The 24477-nt window shown below is 42.2% G+C and overlaps 1 protein-coding gene across 1 annotated transcript in view; it reads left to right on the top strand.

Moving 5' to 3' along the window:
* Nucleotides 1–1338: 1338 nt before the first annotated feature.
* Nucleotides 1339–24477, top strand: part of eno4 (enolase 4) — a 42426-nt gene continuing 19287 nt past the window's right edge. Inside the window, exons 1-3 of the mRNA XM_038990801.1 lie at nt 1339–1515; nt 2064–2192; nt 12767–12966. Coding sequence (XP_038846729.1) covers nt 1339–1515; nt 2064–2192; nt 12767–12966 — 506 coding nt within the window. The remainder of the gene's footprint in view (nt 1516–2063; nt 2193–12766; nt 12967–24477) is intronic.

The raw sequence follows: 24477 nt of genomic DNA on the forward strand, positions 1-24477 counted from the left end.
GAGAGTGGAGAGAAAGGAGTCGATCTCTGATAGATCATCGCTTGATTGGGAAGTGTAGAGGTCTTCGTAGTATTTCTTAAAAGTATCAGTAATTTCAGTAGGCCTAAAAGGCACTTTGACTGCTAATATACCTGCAATGAGCTTTGCTCATGAAACAGCCTGCAGAATATTGACTTATCAGCCTCTGAGGCTGCTATTGAATCTGATCCGCCTGCCAGGAATAGCGCTCACCCACTGGATCATATGCATTAGCCTATAAGGCACGTTGACTGCTTATATGTCTGCAAGGAGCTTTGCTCATTAAACAGCCTACAATCTGATCAAGCTCCGAGGCTAAGAGCTAATCTGATCAGCCTGTCAGGAATGGAGCGCTGTATATGTAAATATTAACCACAAAACACGAAGTGTCTGTTATAATTATACACAGATCAGTTATGCAAGCTAACAACCAGCATAGATAATTAATTAGCTAACAAGACTACCTAGATGGCTCACAAGACTACCTAGCTAGTTCCAAAAACTGGGTCCTAGGGCACCCCGTGGGTGCACATTTTGTTATTTTCCCTAGCACTAGACAGGTGATTCAAATAACCAACTCATCATCAAGCTTTGGTTATTTGAATCAACTGTGTAGTGCTAACTTAGCACTGCTAAGGCAAAAACCCGAGGGGGCAGGACCGATTTTGGGAAACCCTGGCTCACAAGACTAGCAGCCCTGCTAGCAAGCAAGCTACCGAAAAACACACATATGGTTAATCTACAACAAATCAGTCTGATATAATATCTGTGACATATCAGTATAAAGTTGCCTCAATTTAGAAAGATGTTAGCTAAATATTTTTTTTCCCTCTAGGCTTCAGGATTCTGGCTGTTTGAATGTGGCTTGATAGCGCATTGTTCCTTGACACCTCAGGGTCTTTACTCGTTATTCCTCCGCTGGTCTTCGGGCGGCACGCAGCCTGGGAGACCAGGCTGCCTGTCAGGCCCTGTTCCGGGCTTAAATGCACACCAGCGATTTCTCTCCACATTTCTATAGTTCAGGTTATAGATGAAAGTGTAACCAGATCTGTTTCCTAACGATCTTGTTACGTTCTTTTCTCTCTGATGAAACATTTAAATGATATCGTTCAATGTAGGAAGTTATGTCACATTTAAGTTGCTAAGCAACCAGTATTGTACACAAAGACAAGGCTCTGTTGACAGTTTGCTTGGTGTAGTATCCATGTAAGTGAACAGTAGCAGTAGCTACAGTACTGTCGGTAGCTCGTTTCTCTGGATGTGGCGACTGCGAATACAAGCCTTATTTTCTCTACAACACTCCGACAGAACGTTATAGCTATGTCTTATAAAGGCTTTATAAATTATAACAGTCGTGTCTCCAAAGAAGAGCAGGAGTTTTATGATTTAAAAATTAAAGCTGCTGAATATTATAGGGCAAACGGCGTCCCACAGAAGATGGAGGGTGTCCTGAACGACATGTTCTTTGATAAGCCCGATGATATTTATGGTTACCTGGTATGATTGACAATGATGTATTGATTCCTTAAAACGGCTGACCAACATATTATCATGCTTTCTATCTAGCTAGTTTGCTAAATCAATGTTAAATTAATCCGCTAATTTACTGGAGCCAGAAGTCATGTGTAAATGCTGGCAAGTGTTTGGGTGCTGAAATTAGTAGTTTTTTAAATAAAAACTAAATTGTATGTGATGTCTGAGCTCCAGTCCGCCCTAGTAGTGGCTGCACAACTCCATCGTAAATCGTAGAGTTGAGTTTAGTCGGCTAGCTAAATTAGCTTCTGTAGCTGACTTAATGGTAACGTTATTTAGTTTTAGCTGTTTTTTGTTTACATGGTACGCTATCTAACGTTAGCTAGTTTTGGCTCTAGTCGAGCACTAGTGTTACTGAGCACTGATGACCAAATCATGCCCTTGTTTAGGCTTAATTGAATCAGTAATCCTGCTGGGCTGTGGCACTGCAGTGCACCGGCTGTTGTGGTCCCAATATCCAGGTTGCTGTTTCTTTCTGCTGTGATTATTAAACGTTTTATAACATTTTCTAGGCAAATTACTTCTCAAAATTATCATCGCCACCTGTGATAAGCAGACTATTGGGGAAAGAAATGTATGATGGAAAGGGTCAACTATCCCTGCAGGCACAGGTCCTCTGCATCATCAAAAACGAAGAAAAGGTAAGTTCATGAGGAAGCTAGCTAGCGAATTCCTTTTTCCTTGTACGAGGTTCTTTCCAGTTTTGTGCATCTTCTCCTTGTTGGAAATTTAAGTAGCCCACTCACTTCCCAAATGTTAATTTCATATAGCCAAATCTGTGATCAATTTCTGTAGAGGTTGCAATAGGCAGTGGTGGAAAAAGTACCCAATCGTCATACATGAGTAAAAGTAAAGATACCTTAATAGAAAATGACTCAGGTAAAAGTAAGTCACCCAGTAAAATCCTACTTGAGTAAAAGTCTAAAAGTATTTGGTTTTAAATATACTTAAGTATCAAAAGTAAATGTAATTTCTAAAATATACTTAAGTAAAAAGTAAAAGTATAAATCATTTCAAATTCCTTATATTAAGCAAACCAGATGGCACCATTTTCTAGTTTTTAGTTTCTAGGCACGCTGCATCAAGACATCATTTACAAATGAAGCATGTTTAGTCAGTCAGCCAGATACATTTTGAATGCTTAGCAGGTCAGAAATGTAACGAGTACTTTTGGGTGTCAGGGAAAATGTATGGAGTAAAATTGACATCATTGGCATTAGGAATGTAGTGAGGTAAAAGTAAAAGTTGTCAAAAATATAAAGTACAGATACCCTCAAACTCTTGAAGTAGTAGTTCCAAGTATTTTTACTTAAGTACTTTACACCACTGGCAGTAGGTTCGTAATGTAACCTAATTTCTAGCACAAGTCCAGGAAAAGTTTGTTCATCTGTCATATTATGGATATTCAATCAAATGTATTTGTTGCTATCAAGTGGGGGCATTGTTGACAAAAAAATGTCTGATAAGGTTTTCAATTGGAATTACCAGTATGGTAATGTTTGACATGACATTATCTGGGCTCTTTGGCCATTCAGGGAGCTCTAATGTGAAGATGCAGCTGGGGAAACAAGCAGGCTAGGAGGGTAGTCATCAGAGGACAACCACTGACCCCTGCCCCTTGCCATTTCAGTTTTTCAGTATTTTAGTCTGGGCAAAGAAACATAATCATGAACTATCAGTTTTTACTAAACAGTCGCCTCTACAACGCCTGGGAATTCATTTACATCAGACTGTGCTGAGGCCAGCAGTTTTACACTGAGCAAAAATATAAACGCAACATGCAACAATTTCAAAGATTTTACTGAGTTACAGTTCATAGAAGGAAATCAGTCAATTTAAATAAATAAATAGGCCCTAATCTATGGATTTCACATGACTGGGCAGGGGGCGCAGCCATGGGTGGGCCTGGGAGGCCATAGGCCCACCCACTGGGGAGCCAGCCTCAGCCATTCAGAAGTAGGTTTTCCCCACAAAAGGGCTTTATTACAGACAGAGACTCCTCAGCACCCCCTTCCCCCTCAGACGATCCCGCAGGTCCTGGGCTGGCGTGGTTACACGTGGTCTGCGATTGTGAGGCCGGTTTGATGTACTGACAAATTCTCTAAAACAACGTTGGAGGCGGCTTATGGTAGAGAAATTAACATTAAATTGCATGGAAACAGCTCTGTTGGACATTCCTGCACTCAGCATGCCAATTGCACACTTTTTTACATGTATTTTTTATTTCACCTTTATTTAACCAGGTAGGCTAGTTGAGAACAAGTTCTCATTTACAACTGCAACCTGGTCAAGATAAAGCAAAGCAATGCGACACAAACAACAACACAGAGTTACACATGGAATTGTAACGGCTTTCCTCTTCCTCTTCATCCGAAGAGGAGGAGCAGGGATTGAACCAAAATGCAGCGGTTTGATACGACATGATTTTTAATAAACAAAACAGAAAACACGACGAACACTTGAATAGATACAAAAACAATAAACGACGTAGACAGACCTGGACGACGAACTCACATGAAACACGAAGAACGCATGAACAGGAAAACTGACTACATAAAACGAACGAACAAACAAAACCGAAAACAGTCCCGTGTGGCGTAACATACACTGACACAGGAGACAACCACCCACAACAAACAATGTGAAAACACCTACCTTAATATGACTCTCAATCAGAGGAAATGAAAACCACCTGCCTCTAATTGAGAGCCATATCAGGTCACCCTTAAACAAACATAGAAACACATAACATAGACTACCCACCCAAACTCACGCCCTGACCGTCAAACACATACAAAATAACAGAAAACCGGTCAGGAACGTGACAGGAATAAACAAACATACAGTCAATAATACAATACAAAAAGTCTATATACAGTGTGTGCAAATGAGGTAGGATAAGGGAGGTAAGGCAATATATAGGCCATATTGGCGAAATAATTACAATATCGCAATTAAACACTGGAGTGATAGATGTGCAGAAGATGAATGTGCAAGTAGAGATACTGGAGTGCAAAGGAGCAAAATAAATAAATAACAGTATGGGGATGAGGTAGTTGGATGGGCTATTTACAGATGGGCTATGCACAGGTGCAGTGATCTGTGAGCTGCTCTGACAGCTGGTGCTTAATTATAGTTAGTGAGGGAGAGTCTCCAGCTTCAGTGATTTTTGCAGTTCGTTCCAGTCATTGGCAGCAGAGAACTGGAAGGAAAGGCGGCCAATGGAGGAATTGGCTTTGGGGGTGACCAGTGAAATATACCTGCTGGAGCGCGTGCTACGGGTGGGTGCTGTTATGGTGACCAGTGAGCTGAGATACGGCGGGGCTTTACCTAGCAAAGACTTATAGATGACCTGGAGCCAGTAGGTTTGGCGACGAATATGAAGCGAGGGCCAGCCAACGAGAGCATACAGGTCGCAGTGGTGGGTAGTATATGGGGCTTTGGTGACAAAACGGATGGCACTGTGATAGACTACATCCGATTTGCTGAGTAGAGTGTTGGAGGCTATTTTGTAAATGACATCGCCGAAGTCAAGGATCGGTAGGATAGTCAGTTTTAGGAGGGTATGTTTGGCACATTGTGTTGTGTGACACAACTCCACATTTTAGAGCAACCTTTTATTGTCCCAAGCACAACATTTGTGTGCAACATTTGAGAGAAATAGGATTTTTGTGTGTATGGAACATTTCTGGGATCTTTTATTTCAGCTCATGAGACATGGGACTAACACTTTACATGTTGCGTTTATATTTTTGTTCAGTATAGATCCGACACAGGAAACCTCTCTCACAGTCGACAGAGAAAAATGTTGGCGTAAGGGACAGAGTAGTGGCTTACGCAGCCTTTAAAGTGATGCTCTTGGATTATTACCATGCCCACTTGGCAGATACAGTGAGATGGCTGATGGTAATCTGCCATAACAGGGAACAGCGAGACTAGTGGTTGAACCTAAAGGGAGAGAGAGAAGAGAGTGGATAATTAACTCAGATATTCCACCTTCTAACCATGCTGCTGGCTTCAGGTCAGTGGGAGGTGCATGTGTCAGCGCTGCCTGCCTTAGTGCTCATCACAGTCTGGGACCACTCTAAGATGGCAGCCGAGACAGAGGGAGGCACAAATCCAAACAAACCTTTATTTTACTGTCCCGCCACAGTGCAACATTTGGATTGTTTCACACCTTGAGCCATGTTAACTCAGTCAGAGTGGCAATGCTTTTGACGGATGCTGTTTTTGTTTGACTTATTACACTGTGACACTCTGGTTAAATGTCTAAATATTTCCCCCCTAATTGAACCAAAACAAATCTCTATTGTTTGTTGACATTGGGCCCGATTCAGACTTAGGAAATGTATGCCTTTCATGTGCCTTTCCTTCATACTTCTTAGTAGTTGGAATTCAGACTAACCTTTTATAGGTGCGTAAAGGGCTTTTCAGGCATTGTTCCCTTGCACATGCTGTATAAATGTAATTGAACTGCTGAAACCCTCCCGCTTACCGGACAACAGATGTTCTCAAGGAGTTTTCATTCAATAGGGCTTTCAGTACATTTATCTGAAGCTGTCCCTTTAAATTTGGTGTAGCTTTTAATTATAAAAGTGGACAAGAGGGGTTGAACAGTAGTCCTATAAATCTACCCTAATAATCCTCCCTAATCACGGAACTGTGATGACAACGGTCCAGTCGTCGTGAACAGTGTACCCCAGGCTCCAGGTTTACACTGCTATGTATGGTCTGCGTTATATAATGATTCAAATAGGCTACATGTCCCAAATTATTGCACAATTTGTAATACGTTAGTCCAATAGGATCCACTGTTGCTAGCGGTCCTCAGGAACTACCACACGAACGTGACAGAGGAAAGAAAATGAATGATATATGATGGTGATAGCATGCTATTCTCATGCTTAAACTTAAGGTCAGAATATGCGTGGAGATAAAAGTGCATAAAAAGTTAATTATGTTCCATTTATGCACACTTAACTTGGGTCGGAATTCCCCCCCATAATTTGTTGGTATTGGAGGTGTGACCATAGTGATTTTTCTGGTTTTCTGGTTTCCATGTTATGTTCGCACAAGGATTGAGTAACGTCTCTGTTTATTATGGTAAAACTTGTTACAGACCGTTACTGTATACAGTGGCTTGCGAGGAGTATTCACCCTTCTTGGCTTTTTTTCCTATTTTGTTGCCTCACAACCTGGAATTAAAATCGACACAACATGCCTACCACTTTGAAGATGCAAAATATGTTTTATTGTGAAACAAACAAGAAATAAGACAAAAAAACGAAGAACTTGAGCGTGCATAACTATTCACCCCCCCAAAGTCAATACTTTGTAGAGCCACCTTTTTCAGCAATTACAGCTGCAAGTCTCTTGGGATATGTCTTGTCCCGTCCCTTGTATATATCGATTCTTTCTTCGTATATATTTTCAATCTAATTTTTCCATCTACGGACTGAACATACTTTCCTGCAACCCGCCTCACCCAATGCGGTATGGATCTGCTATTTTTTTACACTTTAGAACCGTAACCCCCTTCAGAAGCTAGCCAGCTAACTAGCTAGTAGTCAGTTAGCCACTGCTAGTTAGCCATCACCATTAACTGGGACATCTGCCAGCTTCAGCCTGGTCAACTCCTGCCAGCCTGCACAGCGCGATATCAACCCAGAGCATATTGGACTGCTTTTCTCCACCATATCTCCAGATTCCTACTGCAAGCTCTGAACCTTTACTCCGAATCATCACAGTTAGCTAGCTGCTATCCGAGTGGCTACTCCTGGCTAACGTCTCTGTCCCGAAGCAAGCACCAGTTAGCCTGGAGCTAGCCTCGAATCTAGGCCCATCTCCCGGCTAGCCGAAGAGTTCTATCAAGCAATTCCTGGGCTTCAATTACCTCTTTTGCCAATTGGCCTGGACCCTTTGCTGCCGACACGGAGCCCCGCCGATCCATCACGACTGGTCTGCCAACGTAACCTTCCGAGGGGCTTTCAACAGGCTCCCCCGTTGCGACGTCCCCCTGAGGCCCATCTGCTGGCCTGCTAGCTGTCTGAATCTCCGTGCCTCCAGCTCGCCTAGCTACTCACTGGACCCTATGATTACTCGACTACACATGTCTCTCCCTAATGTCAATATGCCTTGTCTATTGCTGTTTTGGTTAGTCATATTTGTCTTATTTCACTGTAGAGCCTCCAGCCCTGCTCAATATGCCTTAGCTAGCCCTGTTGTTCTACCCCCCCCCCCCCACACACATATCGCAACTGGCTTAAATGGTGCATCTAGAGACAAAACCTCTCTTCGTCACTCAATGCCTAGGCTTACCTCCACTGTACTCACATCCAACCATACCCTTGTCTGTACATTATGCCTTGAATCTATCCTTCCGTGCCCAGAAACCTGCCCCCTTTACTCTCTGTTCCGAACGCACTTGACGACCAGTTCTTTTAGCCGTACTCTTATCCTACTCCTCTGTTCTTCTGGTGATGTAGAGGTTAACCCAGGCCCTGCAGCCCCCAGCATCACTCCCATTCCCCAGGCGCACTCATTTGTTGACTTCTGTAACCGTAAAAGCATTGGTTTCATGCATGTTAACATTAGAAGCCTCCTCCCTAAGTTTGTTTTATTCACTGCTTTAGCACACTCCGCCAACCCGGATGTCCTAGCTGTGTCTGAATCCTGGCTTAGGAAGGCCTTCAAAAATCCTGAACTATAACATTTTCAGACAAGATAGAACTGCCAAAGGGGGCAGAGTTGCAATCTACTGCAGAGATAGCCTGCATAGTTCTGTCATACTATCCAGGTCTGTGCCCAAACAATTCGAGCTTCTTCTTTTAAAAATCTACCTTTCCAGAAACAAGTCTCACCATTGCCGCTTGTTATAGACCCCCTTCAGCCCCCAGCTGTGCCCTGGACACCATATGTGAATTGATCGCCCCCCCATCTATCTTCAGAGTTCGTACTGTTAGGTGACCTAAACTGGGACTTGCTTAACACCCTGGCCGTCCTACAATCTAAACTAGATGCCCTCAATCTCACACAAATGATCAAGGAACATACCAGGTACAACCGAAAATCCGTAACCATGGGGACCCTCTTAGATATCATCCTGACCAACTTGCCCTCTAAATACACCTCTGCTGTCTTCAACCAGGATCTCAGCGATCACTGCCTCATTGACTGCGTGCATAATGGGTCCGCGGTCAAACGACCACCCCTCATCACTGTCAAACGCTCCCTAAAACACTTCGGCGAGCAGGCCTTTCTAACTGACCTGGCCCGGGTATCTTGGAAGGATATTGACCTCATCCCGCCAGAAGAGGATGCCTAGTTGCTCTTCAAAAGTGCTTTCTTCTCCATCTTAAATAAGCATTCCACATAAAAAAAAAATTGAACTAAGAACATATATAGCCTTTGGTTCACCCCAGGCTTGACTGGCCTTGACCAGCACAAAAACATCCTGTGGCGTTCTGCATTAGCATTGAATAGTCCCCGCGATATGCAACTCTTCAGGGAAGTCAGGAACCAATATGCTCAGTCAGTTAGGAAAGCTAAGGCTAGCTTTTTCAAACAGAAATTTGCTCCCTGTAGCACTAATTCCAAAAGGTTTTGGGACACTGTAAAGTCCATGGAGAATAAGAGCACCTCCTCCCACTGTCACCACCGATAAATCTACAATAATCGATATTTTCAATATGCATTTTTCCACGGCTGGCCATGCTTTCCACCTGGATACCCCCACCCCGGCCAACACCTCAGCACCCCCTGCAGCAACTTGCTCCCCCCCCCCCCTCCTTCACCCAAATCCAAACAGCTGATGTTCTGAAATAGCTGCAAAACCTGGATCCCTACAAATCAGCTGGGCTAGACAATCTAGACCATCTCTTTCTAAAATTATCCGCCGAAATTGTTGCAACCCTTATTATTAGTCTATTCAACCTCTCTTTCGTATCATCTGAGATCCCCAAAGATTGGAAAGCTGCCGCGGTCATCCACCTCTTCAAAGGGGAGACAGCTTATACCCAAACTGTTATAGACATATATCCATCCTGCCCTGCTTTTCTAAAATCTTCGAAAGCCAAGTTAATAAACAGATCACCGACCATTTCGAATCCCACCGTACCTTCTCCACTATGCAATCTGGTTTTCGAGCTGGTCATGGGTGCACCTCAGCCACGCTCAAGGTCCTAAAAAATATAATAACCGCCATCGATAAAAGACAGTACTGTGCAGCCGTCTTTATCGACCTGTCCAAGGCTTTCGACTCTGTCAATCACCGCATTCTTATCGGCAGACTCAATAGCCTTGGCTTCTCAAATGACTGCCTCGCCTGGTTCACCAACTACTTCTCAGATAGAATTCAGTGTGTCAAATCGGAGGGCCTGTTGTCTGGACCTCTGGCAGTCTCTATGGGGGTGCCACAGGGCTCAATTCTCAGGCCGACTCTTTTCTCTGTATATATCAATGATGTTGCTCTTGCTGCGGGGGATTCTCTGATCCACCTCTACGCAGACGACACCATTCTCTATACATCTGGCCCTTCTTTGGACATTGTGCTAACAAACCTCCAAACGAGCTTCAACGCCATACAACACTCCTTCCGTGTCCTTCAACTGCTTTTAAATGCTAGTAAAACTAAGTGCATGCTCTTCAACCGATTTGCTGCCCTCACCTTCCCGCCCGACTAGCATCACTACTCTGGACGGTTCTGACCTAGAATATGTGGACAACTACAAATACCTAGGTGTCTGGTTAGACTGTAAACTCTCCTTCCAGACTCACATTAAGCATCTCCAATCCCAAATTACATCTAGAATCGGCTTCCTATTTCGCAACAAAGCCTCCTTCACTCATGCCGCCAAACATACCCTCGTAAAACTGACTATCCTACCGATCCTTGACTTTGGCGATGTCATTTACAAAATAGCCTCCAACACTCTACTCAGCAAACTGGATGTAGTCTATCACAGTGCCATCCGTTTGGTCACCAAAGCCCCATATACTACCCACCACTGCGACCTCTATGCTCTTGTTGGCTGCCCTCACTACATATCCGTCGCCAAACCCACTGGCTCCAGGTCATCTATAAGGATTTGCTAGGTAAAGCCCCGCCTTCTCAGCTCACTGGTCACCATAGCAACACCCACCCGTAGCATGCGCTCCAGCACTGGTCATGCCCAAAGTCAACACTTTCTTTGGCCGCCTTTCTTTCCAGTTCTCTGCTGCCAATGACTGGAACAAATTGCAAAAATCTCTGAAACTGGAGTCTTATATCTCCCTCTCTAACTATCAGCTGTCAGAGCTGTTTACCGATCACTGTACCTGTACACAGCCAATCTGTAAATAGCACACCCGACTACCTCATCCCCATATTATTACTCACCCTCTTGCTCATTTTCACTCCAGTATCTCTACTTGCACATCATCATCTGCACATATATCACTCCAGTATTAATGCTGAATTGTAGTTATTTTAGCCTCTATGGCCTATTTATTGCCTACCTCCCTACTCATCTTCATTTGCACACACTGTACATAGATCTTTCTATTTTCCTTTTCTTTTGTGTTATTGACTGTACGTTTGTTTCTGTGTAACTGTGTGTTGATGTTTTTGTCACACTGCTATGCTTTATCTTGGCCAGGTTGCAGTTGTAAATGATAACTTGTTCTCAACTGGCCTACCTGTTTAAATAAAGGTGAAATAAAAAAAAGTCTAAGAGCTTGGCACATCTAGCCACTGGGATTTTTGCCCATTCTTCAAGGCAAAACTGCTCCAGCTCCTTCAAGTTGAATGGGTTCTGCTGGTGTACAGAAATCTTTAAGTCATACCACAGATTCTCAATTGGATTGAGGTCTGGGCTTTGACTAGGCCATTCCAAGACATTTAAATGTTTCACCTTAAACCACTCGAGTGTTGCTTTAGCAGTATGCTTAGGGTCATTGTCCTGCTGGAAGGAGAACCTCCGTCCCAGTCTCAAATCTCTGGAAGACTAAAACAGGTTTCCCTCAAGAATTTCCATGTATTTAGTACCATCCATCATTCCTTCAATTCTGACCAGTTTCCCAGTCCCTGCCGATGAAAAACATCCCCACAGCATGACGCTGCCACCACCATGCTTCACTGTGGGGATGTTGTTCTCGGGGTGGTGAGAGGTGTTGGGTTTGCGCCAGACATAGCGTTTTCCTTGATGGCCAAAAAGCTCAATTTTAGTCTCATCTGACCAGAGTACCTTCTTCCATATGTTTGAGGAGTCTCCCACATGCCTTTTGGCAAACACCAAACGTGTTTTTCTTTAAGCAATGGCTTTTTTTCTGGCCACTCTTCCCTAAAGCCCAGCTCTGTGGAGTGTCCTGCTTAAATTGGTCCTATGGACAGATACTCCAATCTCCGCTGTGGAGCTTTGCAGCTCCTTCAGGGTTATCTTTGGTCTCTTTGTTGCCTCTCTGATTAATGCCATCCTTGCCTGGTCCATGAGTTTTGGTGGGCGTCTTGGCAGGTTTGTTGTGATGCCATATTCTTTACATTTTTTAATAATGGATTTAATGGTGCTCCGTGGGATGTTCAAAGTTTCTGATATTTTTTTATAACCCAACCCTGATCTTTACTTCTCCACAACTTTGTCCCTGGCCTGTTTGGAGAGATCCTTGGTCTTCATGGTGCCGCTTGCTTGGTGGTGCCCCTTGTTTAGTGGTGTTGCAGATTCTGGGGCCTTTCAGAACAGGTGTATATATACTGAGATCATTTGACAGATCATTTGACAGATCATGTGACACTTATATTGCACACAGGTGGACTTTAACTAATTATGTGTCTTCTGAAGGTAATTGGTAGCACCAGATCTTATTTAGGGGCTTCGTAGCAAAAGGGGTGAATACATATGCACGCACCACTTTTACGTTTTTATTTATTTATAATTTGAAATAAGTAATTTTTTTCCATTTCAGTTCACCAATTTGGACTATTTTGTGAATGTCCATTACATGAAATCCAAATAAAAATCAATTTTAATTACAGGTTGTAATGCAACAATATAGGAAAAACACCAAGGGGGATGAATACTTTTGCAAGGCACCTTATCATGGTATTCCTAGGACTATAGTAGATTATGTAGTAGACAGCATCATCATTCTTCTAAAAGGCATCATAGTAGGTTTTGCCTCACATTGTCCACCCACTGCTTTTTCTTGCTAAAACCCTCCTCCCCCTTGTCTTTGTGTTTAGACGACATGTTCTGCTGTGATATCAAGCCACAGTGAGGTCCTCGACAACAGTTTCCAGGATCCAAGTGGTGTGACCAATATCAACAATGATAAGAGGAGGGATTCTGTGATGGCCGCTCTCCACTGGATCCATGAATCACTGAACACAATCCTAAAGGGCTCTGATCCCTGCGACCAGACAGGAGTGGATAAAGTACTTAGGTACGCATCCTCTCTAAAGTTCTTTGCACAGACATGTTTGCGAAACCAATAGTTGTCAATACTGAAAGTCAAGATATTGGTGATGAATGATTATCAGATATTATTAGCAGAGTGTAGAAATAATACTTTTTTTTTTACAGGTATTGTTGGATATGTAACTAATAACTATAAAAACTACCTTTCCGAAATACCCCCGGCTCTAATAATAACCCTCCTGCTGTGTTCCTGTAGATTTGGACCGATTTACAAGTTTTGAAAAATGTAGATAATTTGATCTGATTGTCATAAGGTTCCATGACTTTGTCCACTCAGGGCATCTGAACACACAAAATACATTTTGATGATTTTCATAACATTTTGGGTGTTTTATTTAACTTTTGTACAGCTGTGGTGTTCCCGGACCGGTCATTAGAAATTAATGGGTGAGACTACAATTAGTGTATAAAATTTAGTTCAGGCACATGCCCATTCATCAGATGGACACACTTCCTCTCCCAGACCCCCACATGCATGTGTGTTTGAGCACGCACACACACACACAACACACACATACACACAACACACACATACCTCACTCCTCACTCTTCACTCTTCACTCTTCACTCTTCACTCTTCACTCTTCACTCTTCCATGGCAACCCCCACGGGAACCTTTCCCCAATAGAATATTTCCCCCACGGGAACCACACCTGTTGGCATTCTCACAAACAATCGCAACATTGTTTCAATAATATATACAACTTTTCTTGCAGCTCTGGTATATAAAGCTTTTTTGAGGCCTTGCTCACAATTAATTCTGTGACAGCACAATGACCAAACGATATACTGTATGTGAGGCTCTTGATCATATCTTTGATCATGACACTGGTGAGGAGGAGAGAGTCCTTGTTAAACTTTGACACAAAATAGTCTGTGATAAATAGCACAATATGTTTCATCTGAGTGTCTGTTGTAGTCAAAATAATCCATACATTATGCTTTTTTTACTCAAAAATGAGTTGTATGAGCTCGGGTCAATGAGGCCTACAGGCTATAAATAGCAAATAGAAGTTCAAAACTTGTAATCTTCACAAGAACTTAAATTGATAAAAAGATCTAACACAACATTAGGTGATAATATATGTATTATTATTGATTTATAATCAGCTATAATGGGGCGGTCATTTTGGACCGGGAACACATCATTAATTAACATGAAACGAACACAACAGGAGGGTTAAATTAAGTCAAGGTCAGTGTTGAATGAATCATAGCAATCATAGGTTGAATGCAGCATTGCTGTATGGTGCGCTCAATATGTCTTGTAGTTGAGTAGCCAGCCTAGGCCACTGCTCAAATGTTGCTGTAATAGGCCTGGGTTGGTTATTGGTTATTTTTTGTCAAGCTTTAAAAGAATGAAGCCAGACTGCAACATTTTAGTAGCCTAAATGCCAAAATCCAAGCTGTCTGTACTAGAGGTTTACCGATTATGATTTTTCAACGCCGATACCGATACCGATTTATTGGAGGACAAAAAAAGCCGATACCGATTAATCGGCTGATTTATTTAAAAAAAAAGATATATGTTATATATATATATATATATATAACACACATTTTTGTAATAATGACAATTGCAACAATACTGAATGAAAAATAAAAGTGTTCATTGTAACTTAATATAATACATAAATACACACACACACACACACACACACACACACACACAGCTCTGAAGTGACAATGATACTGAAGAGTCTGCTTAGGAGACAAATACTCTCAACTGTTTGAATAAAAATAGAGTTCAAGTTACCTGTGATGAATGTTGAAAACAAAAACTGTCATTTCTATATGCAGGAAATCCTATTTTAATAATGGGCATGGTAAGAATTGATGACCAAAGTGCGAGTCATAATTCCCATGACACCTTCTAGCAAAATCTGAAAAGCGGTTCCTTCATTTATTCCATAGGATATTTTTAGATTCACTTAAAATAAGGTCTGTGTTTCGTGTAGGCTTACACCACCTTGCCAATTTTATAACTCTGTAGATATCCATAGGACAAGGTAACTCTGATCAATATTGGCTAAATATAAGCGAAGATCATTTTTTTTGTAGAGTGGATTTATGAAAATATGTTGACAAACGTTACCTAATCCTAGTGAGATTTACACGGGTATCAAAACGTCGAGGCGGTTTAAGCCTGCACGAAACACAGACCTCATTTGAAGTAGATCAAGACATTCTCTATGGAAGACATGAACGGTAAAATAACGAAGGAACCCCTTTCAAGTTCAGCCGCAAGTTATTACAGGAATTATAACACTTCGACTATTTCTCTCTAAACATATACCTTTGACTAATCCGGAAACTATCACCTCGATAACAAAACGTTTATTCCGTTCCGTATTTTATCTAACGGGTGGCATCCATGAGTCTAAATATTCCTGTTACATTGCACAACCTTCAATGTTATGTCATAATTAAGTAAAATTCTGGCAAATTAGTTCGCAAAGAGCCAGGCGGCCCAAACTGTTGCATATACCCTGACTCTGCGTGCAATGAACGCAAGAGAAATGACACAATTTCTCCTGGTAAATATTGCCTGCTAACCTGGATTTCTTTTAGCTAAATATGCAGGTTTAAAAATATATACTTGTGTATTGATTTTAAGAAAGGCATTGATGTTTATGGTTAAGTACACATTGGAGCAATGACAGTCATTGATTGATTGTTTTTTATAAGATAAGTTTAATGCTAGCTAGCAATTTACCTTAGCTTACTGCATTCGCGGCACAGGCAGGCTCCTCGTGGAGTGCAAAGTAATCAGTGTTAGAGCATTGGACTAGTTAACTGTAAGGTTGCAAGATTGGATCCCCCGAGCTGATAAGGTTAAAAATCTGTCGTTCTGCCCCTGCCCGAGGCAGAACGTTCTTAGGCCGTCATTGAAAATAAGAATGTGTTCTTAACTGACTTGCTTAGTTAAATAAAGATTAAATAAAGGTGTTAAACAATAAATAAAAGAAAATCGGCAAATCGGCGCCCAAAAATACTGATTTCCGATTGTTATGAAAACTTGAAATCGGCCCGATTTAATCGGCCATTCCGATTAATCGGTCGACCTCTAGTCTGTACACTTTCCTGTAAACAGGACACACGAAAGCAGCGCAATTGACATTGCATTCACCCAATGCAAGTGCATCAGGCTGTAATTCCATAAAGTAGATGACTCAGCTGTTTACTTATTTATACTCGCTGTGTGTCCTATTGTCCGCGTGCGAATCCTTTATTTTATAACTTTTTGACAACCAAGCTTACATTTTCAGCAATGACCTGTTAGAACAGAAACTTGGCATGAACATTTAGCCTACAACATGTTTAAAGTTTCGGTCCGGTAGAAGATTAGGTTGTGTGGGTCTGGGAGGAGTGGGGTGTGTGTGTGGCAATGCACTGCCTTTTGGCAGTACTTTGGCAGTACTTGCTGTGACTTGTAGTGTAGAGCATCAGGGAAGCGGGCCAAAATTATTTGACAACACAAATCATTGCGCGTGTCACGGGAAAGATGTGTCAGGGGCTGGATTCGGCCCGCAGCCTTGTGTTTGACATGTGGTCTAGACTTAAGGAAATGCATTGATTCAATGGAGCCTAAACTATTTGGTGTCCACAAAGTATCTAATGTAATTAAATAGTATATCACAGCTGCAACGTTTTAAGAGTATCTTCTAGTTAATTAACTATATCATTCTAGTTATTTTATAGAATGCCCCAAAAGACAAAACTAGATCAATAACAATCAAAATTAAATAAATGAAACCGGTTTGCCTGTTCTAGAACCAGGGACTGCCGATAAGAAGTAGCTTGTGCTAAATCCTAGTGAAATATATCAAATGTCTGATAAATGTTCCGAGACAAATGTATTAAATAATAAAGAATTTGAATCTCCATCCAGCAAATCCTTATGCCTCCCAAGTCGCGCAGCGGTCTAAGGCACTGCATCTCAGTGCTAGAGGCATCACTACAGACACCCTGGTTCGATTCCAGGCTGTATCACAACCGGCTGTGATTAGGAGTCCCATAGGGCGGCGCACAATTGGCCCAGCGTTGTTTGGGTTTGGCCGGTGTAGGCTGTCATTGTAAATAAGAAGTTGTTCATAACTGAAAATAAAGGCAAATTCCAGTTGTCTTAGAGGAATATATTTCATATTTTTCTCCAAGTTGGATGGCATAGCTTGTAATGCCAATACTTGTATAGCAGTGCATGCATATTAGATTATTTGAAAGGCATGGCACTTCTCCAAGTGGCAGCATTAGCTGTAATGATCACATAATATGATCTCACAGAGATCGGCATCCCTGGGGAGTCACGAGGGCACTAGGTTAGAGGGAGGAGGGGTCACTGCTTACCTTTACCCCTGCCCTCAGCGCATACTGTGCCAAGATGCCAAAGCCTAGCATGGTATTGTCCTCTGCTGAACTGCTGTCGTTCGCTCCTCTTGGCAGAGCTGCAATATCGAATTAGATACCCTTGCCGAAAGGGTATTGCGTTAGTGACACAAACATGAAATCATACAATTTTCAGCTGGGTTGTTTCTGAAAAAGTCTTTATTTGGTGTACAAAACGTTAGAAACACCTTCCTAATATTGAGTTGCAACCCCTTTTGGCCTCAGAACAGCCTAAATTTGTCGGGGTATGCTCTACAAGGTGTCAAAAGCATTCCACAGGGATGCTGGTTCATGTTGACTCTAAGGCTTCCCACAGTTGTGTCATGTTGGCTGGATGTCCTTTGGGTGGTGGACCATTCTTGATACACACTGCAAAATGTGAGTGTGAAAAGCCCAGCAGCATTGCAGTTCTTGACACACTCAAACCGGTGCGCCTGCTACCTACTACCATACCCCGTTCAAAGGCACTTAAAACATTTTTTCTTCATTCACTGAATGGCACAAATAAACAATCCATGTCTCAATTGTCTCAAGGCTTAAAAATCCTTCTTTAACCTGTCTCCTCCCCTTCATCTACACAGGTGACATCAATAAGGGATTATAGCTTTAACCTGGATTCAACAGGTCAGTCTATGTCATGGAAAGAGCAGGTGTCCCTAATGTTTTGTACACTCAGCGTATACAGTGCATTTGGAAAGTATTCAGAACCCTTGACTTTTTCCACATTTTGTTACGTTACAGCCTTATTCTAAAATTGATTAAATAATTGTTTACCCTCATCAATCAATACACAATATCCCATAATGACAAAGCAAAAACAGGTTTTCAGGAATGTTTGCAAAATTATATATAATTTTTTTTTTTTTTATGAATATCACAGTTACATAAGTATTCAGACCCTTTACTCAGTACTTTGTTGAAGCACCTTTGGCAGTGATTACAACCTCAAGTCTTCTTGGGTATGACGCTACAAGCTTGGCACACCTGATTTTGGGAGTTTCTCCCCTTCTTCTCTGTAGATCCTCTCAAACTCTGTCAGTTTGGATGGGGAGCGTCGCTGCACAGCTATTTTTCAGGTCTCTCCAGAGATGTTAGATCGTGTTCAAGTCTGGGCTCTGGCTTTTCAGGTTTCCTCCAGACGTGACGCTTGGCATTCAGGCCAAAGATTTCAATCTTGGTTTCATCAAAGCAGAGAATCTTGTTTCTCTGTTCAATCTTGGCAAACTCCAAGCGGGCTGCCTTTTACTGAAGAGTGGCTTCAGTTTGGACACACTACCATAAAGGCCTGATTGGTGGAATGCTGCAGAGATGGTTGTCCTTCTGGAAGGTTCTCCCATCTCCACAGAGGAACTCTGGAGCTCTGTCAGAGTGACCATCAGGTTCTTGGTCACCTCCTTGACCAAGGCCCTTCTCCCCCGATTGCTCAGTTTGTCCGGGCAGCCAGCTCTAGGAAGAGTCTTGGTGGTTCCAAACTTCTTCCATTTAAGAAATGGAGACCACTGTGTTCTTGGTGACCTTCAATGCTGCAGAAATGTTTTGGTACCCTTCCCAAGATCTGTGCCTCGACACAATCCTGTCTCGGAGCTCTACGGACAATTCCTTTTACCTCATGGCTTGGTTTTTGCTCTGACATGCACTGTCAACTGGGGGACCTTATAGAGACAGGTGCGTGCCTTTCCAAATAATTTTCAATCAATTGAATTTACCACAGGTGGACTCCAATCAAGTTGTAGAAACATCTCAAGGATGATCAATGGAAACAGCAAAATGTTGAGTCTCATAGCAAAGGGTCTGAATAGTTATGTAAATAAGGTATTTCTGTTTTGAAAAAAATTCTAAAACCTGTTTTCGCTTTGTCATTATGGGGTATTGTATGTAGATCGAGGGAAAAAAAGAATGTAATCAATTTTAGAATAAGGTTCTAACGTATCAAAATGTGGAAAAAGTCAAGTTGTCTAAATACTTCCCGAATGCACTGTATACTGCATATCAGGGTTCTCCAACTGGCGTCCCGCGGGTGGTTTAATTTGACCCTCCCAAGTTTTCTGAGCCAAATGTTTTGGGGGGAACATTTTCTGAATTTTGATTGTTGGACATAAAAGACTAAAAACACCAGGAAATCAGCTCCAAGTGAATTTAATTTGGGAAGTCTGTTCCAAAGTATTGCCACGCATAATAGAGAAATACTGCATATGTTATTGTATACAAATTTGTATTTATTTAACTAGGCAAGTCAGTTAAGAACAAATTCTTATTTACAATAACGGCCTAAGATCTGCCTTGTTCAGGGGCAGAATGATAGATTTTTACCTTTTCAATCTAGCAACCTTTCGGTTATTTCGATCCGCATCGAGCTAAAGGCTAGAGCTGCCGCTTTCAAGGAGCGGGACACTAATCCGGATGCTTATAAGAAATCCCATTAAGCCCTCAGACGAACCATCAAACAAGCAAAGTGTCAATACAGGGTTAAGATGGAATCCTACAACACCGGCTCTGACGCTCGTTGGATGTGGCAGGGCTTGAAAACTATTACGGACTACAAAGAGAACCCAGCCGCGATTTGCCCAGTGACGCGAGCCTACCAGTCGAGCTAAATGCCTTTTAAGCTCACTTCGAGGCAAGCACCAAGCTGTTCTGGACAACTGTGTGATAACACTCTCTGTAGCCGATGTGAGCAAGACCTTTAAACAGGTCAACATTCACAAAGCCGCAGGGCTCCCTGACCGAGTCTGTAATACCTACATGTTTCAAGCAGACACCACGTCCCTGTGCCCAAGGAAGCGAAGGTAACCTTCCTAAATGATTACCGCCCCGTAGCACTCACGTCGGTAGCCATGAAGTGCTTTGAAAGGCTGGTCATGGCTCACATCAACAGCATCCTCCCGGATAATTTAGAGACCCACTCCAATTCACATACTGCCCCAACAGATTTTCCACAGATGACGCAATCTCAATCGCACTCCACACTGCCCTTTGCCACCTGGACAAAAGGAACACCTATATGAGAATGCTGTTCATTGACTGCTGTTCAAACACCTCCCTCTGCAACTGGATCCTGGACTTCCTGACGGGCCGCCATCAGGTGGTAAGGGTAGGCAACAAAACTTCTGCCACGCTGATCCTCAACACTAGTCCCCTCCTGTGCTCCCTGTTCACCCACGACTGCATGGCCAAATACAACTCCAACATAATCATTACGTTTGCTGACAACACAACAGTGGTAGGCCTAATCACCAACAACGATGAGGCAGCCTATAGGGAGGAGGTCAGAGACCTGGCAGTGTGGTGCCAGGACAACAACCTCTCCCTAAATGTGAGCAAGTCAAATGAGCTGATCGTGGACTACAGGAAAAGGCGGGCCAAACAGGCTCCCGTTAATATCGACGGGGCTGTTGTGGAACTGGTTGAGAGTTTCATGTTCCTTGGTGTCCACATCACCAACGAACTATCATTGTCCAAACACACCAAGACAGTCGTGAAGAGGGCATGACAACACCTTTTCCCCCTCAGGAGACTGAAAGGTTTTGGCATGGGTCCCCAGATCCTCAAAAAGTTCTACAGCTGCACCATCGATAGCATCCTGACCAGTTGCATCACCGCCTGGTATGGTAACTGCTCGGCATCTGACCGTAAGGCACTACAGAGGGCAATGCGTATGGCCCAGTACATCACTGGGGCCAAGCTTCCTGCCATCCAGGACATATATACTAGGCGGTTTCAGAGGAAAGCCCCCAAAATTGTCAAAGACACCAGTCACCCAAGTCATAGACTGTTTTCTCTGCCACCACACTGCAAGCGGTGTCAGAACACCAAGTCTAGGTCCAAAAGGCTCCTTAACAGCTTCTTCCCCCAAGCCATAAGAGTGCTGAACAATTAATCAAATGGCTACCGGACTATTTACATTGACACCCCCCCCATTTGTTTTTTACACTGATGCTACTTGCTGTTTATTTTCTATGCATAGTCACTTCACCCCTACCTACATGTACACGGTAAGGTCTACACATGTTGTATTCGGCGCATGTGATTGATAAAGTTTGATTTGATTCTTTGTCTACACCTATTCAGAGTCGTTCACACCCTCTTAAGCTTTAGCCACACTCATCTCTTTAAGGTAAACAACCAAAGATTTCAAGACTCAGTGGTGAAGCTAGTAGCCCACAACATGGAAAAACTCCAGGTAAAAACAGTTTATCTAGTCCTTGGCCTGTCTCCTAATATGACTTTGAAAGTGTCCAGATAGAAATATTGTATAATTATTTGATGATGCTTACCCAGACACGTGTCTAAATTAATGGGTCATGTGAAATGCTATAACCACCCCACAGCTACATCTAGCTAAGTGGATGTGTCACTATTGTCTAGACATGTACACATATTTATGAAATACAATAGATGGCCATAATCACCCCCAGACACACCTGGCTAACTTGATGGGTCATGTAATCATTCTTTTGCGGAGTGGAGTCATTTGTTTAGACATGTAGCTAGTTAGCTAGCTAAACTATTAACCATAATCCCAACCCATAGCTACAGTACAAACAGATTGGCCTAGGTAGCTACCATCCATGAAATGCTGGAGTATGAATCTGCAGGTAGCTAAAGCAAACCAACTAGGTTCTATGTTAGCTAGCTAACGTTAGCTAAAATTAGGATATAACTAGCAATGCAACTTCTGAGATACGAATAATATTACTACACAGATCATACACATAATGTTATCGCTATCTAGCTAATGAAAACTACTTTCTGATAAATTGGAAAAGTATAATATCTGAAAATGTAGTTAGATTCTTACATGGATACATGGATGACCGCTTCACAGCAGCGTGTCTTTTCCGTTTGGTTTGTAGCTAGTTACAGCTTGTTTGGCACATTGTTGTGTCAAGTCACTCCGGTCAACCGTGTGCAGAAAATAACTTTTGTCCTTCACATCTTTTTTCCCACTGATCTTTGTCGGTACTACTAAATTCTGCAGTTCTCTATGGCTAACATTATATCTTTCAAAAAAGCCGCGGTAGCAAGGCTTATCTACACATACTGAGTAGCTCATGTTATAGACGAAGGCATGCTACATGCAGACCAATCCAAACTCATCTTTCGGCATGTTCAGCCCAGCCAATCATGGCTGGCGGGAAGGTTCCTGTCTTTTTTCTTGGCTAAACCATCTAGGCACTTAACATAACCATTTTATTTGTATTTACAGATGACATACAAGTTTGTTATTCAGGCACATGAAAGTTCAAATTTTCCAGAAGGCATTTCTGCTCAAAAATGCATTTAGATTTAATTTTTTTTTTTTTTTTTAATGTTAAAATGCCTCTCCTGTGAAGTAGTGACGTGCGACGTATGCTTCGCTTCTTGTGATGGGTCACATTTGTAAAACACCAAAAAAAGACGTTGACTATGCTTTGGGGTGGCAGGTAGCCTAGGGCTTAGAACGTTGGACTAGTAACTGAAAGGTTGCAAGATCGAATCCCTGAGCTGACAAGGTAAAAATCAGTCGTTCTGCCCCTGAACAAGGCAGTTAACCCACTGTTACTAGGCCGTCATTGAAAATATGATTTTGTTCTTAACTGACTTACCTAGTTAAATAAAACAATTACTGGGATGTAGGCCATAATGGAATTGTATGAATGGCAATAAATTGCATGAATGCCCATGGATGTGGTAGGCCCACTGTTTCTAAAACAGGCTGTTGCGTTGGCTTTATTAGTCCTGATTCCTTTGACTAATTAATTTGTCTATTTAAGCTCTGAATATCAGCTACCCAACTTTTATAAGGAGTAGTTTTCCTGGGCCTATTTGCAATGTGTTTACACAGAGGGAAATGCAGAAGGATTTTGTTTTTCACTATGATCAGCTCGTCAAACATTTACAGACAAACTTGACAGACAAACTTGAAACCACTGATCATGACTGTTTAGCCCATGGGATGACAGGACGTCAGTTGTGAGTAGCCTGATTGTCCATTCCATATTGTCCATTTTACTTTGACCTGTCCTGTTTTTAGGATATGTTGTTTGTCAACACGTCAGCGCATTTTTTATTTGGTTAGGCTATTGTCATACATTTTATCTCCAGCCTGTAGGCTACAGAAAAGGGCCCATACTCTTTCTACGATATGCTATATCTGCTATATTATTTGTTAGATTTGTTTTTTGGACAGAATGTTGGTGGAGTGCTGCAGTGATGTGTCTATCCAACAGCACCCTGGAGATGCACGCTGGGAATGGACATGATAAATATTTTGCATCCCTGCTTTTGACAAAGTGGGCACTGCTTATCTCAGGGCGGCTTCAGCGCTCAAAAGCCCATATGCCACTGGTTGAGAGAAATGTTCTGATTTTGGGAAGTATTATGTGAGGTTTTATGTGTTGTTGGAGGCGCGTCTTGGTCAGTTTAGCTCAGAAAATGACGCCCTCGTCAATGTGCCTCCATAGGCGGCCGCCTAATCCTTCCTCTAAGCGGGCCGGCCCTGCTGTTTGGGCTTCTTGCGGTCAATTTGCAGTCTACTAATTATTTGTAATTATGTTCCGGGCCCCCCAACCATCCACTCAAGAAAAAATCTGTGAATCTAGTTGATGATCCCTGCTGTATATCAATAACTCAACAAAAGGTATTGAATGTGTCTAGCATTTAAATTTCTCTCATTAGTCAATCAATATGCTGTAAAATGATTCAGCTAGATGGCTAGATGTTTTTATTAAGGCCATTACATAGGCCTATTGGCCAACCTTTCTTGGAAGATCCAAGAAGGGTCATCCAACCTATTCTATTTCATTGAAGTAACAGCAGGGTTGCCTTTGCACATAGTTTGGGATGGACCGGAGCCTTTTGCCTCCTGTTAGTTATGATCATACCACATTAGGCCATGTGGTATTAGCACGACAGTCGAGTTGGACGATATAGACAAAAATCCATATCACGATAAATTTACTGAACTATTTTATTTATATTACCCTTAAAACTACACCTACTACTTTGAACGATGTAGCTATCAATTGTCCCATTAACAATCACCCATATTAGCAAACTTTTTCTCATTTCAAACTTCACATTTCTCTAGTAGGGTTATTTATTCAAATAG

Source organism: Salvelinus namaycush, chromosome 4 (genome assembly GCF_016432855.1).
Source record: "Salvelinus namaycush isolate Seneca chromosome 4, SaNama_1.0, whole genome shotgun sequence".
NCBI lineage: Eukaryota > Metazoa > Chordata > Actinopteri > Salmoniformes > Salmonidae > Salvelinus > Salvelinus namaycush.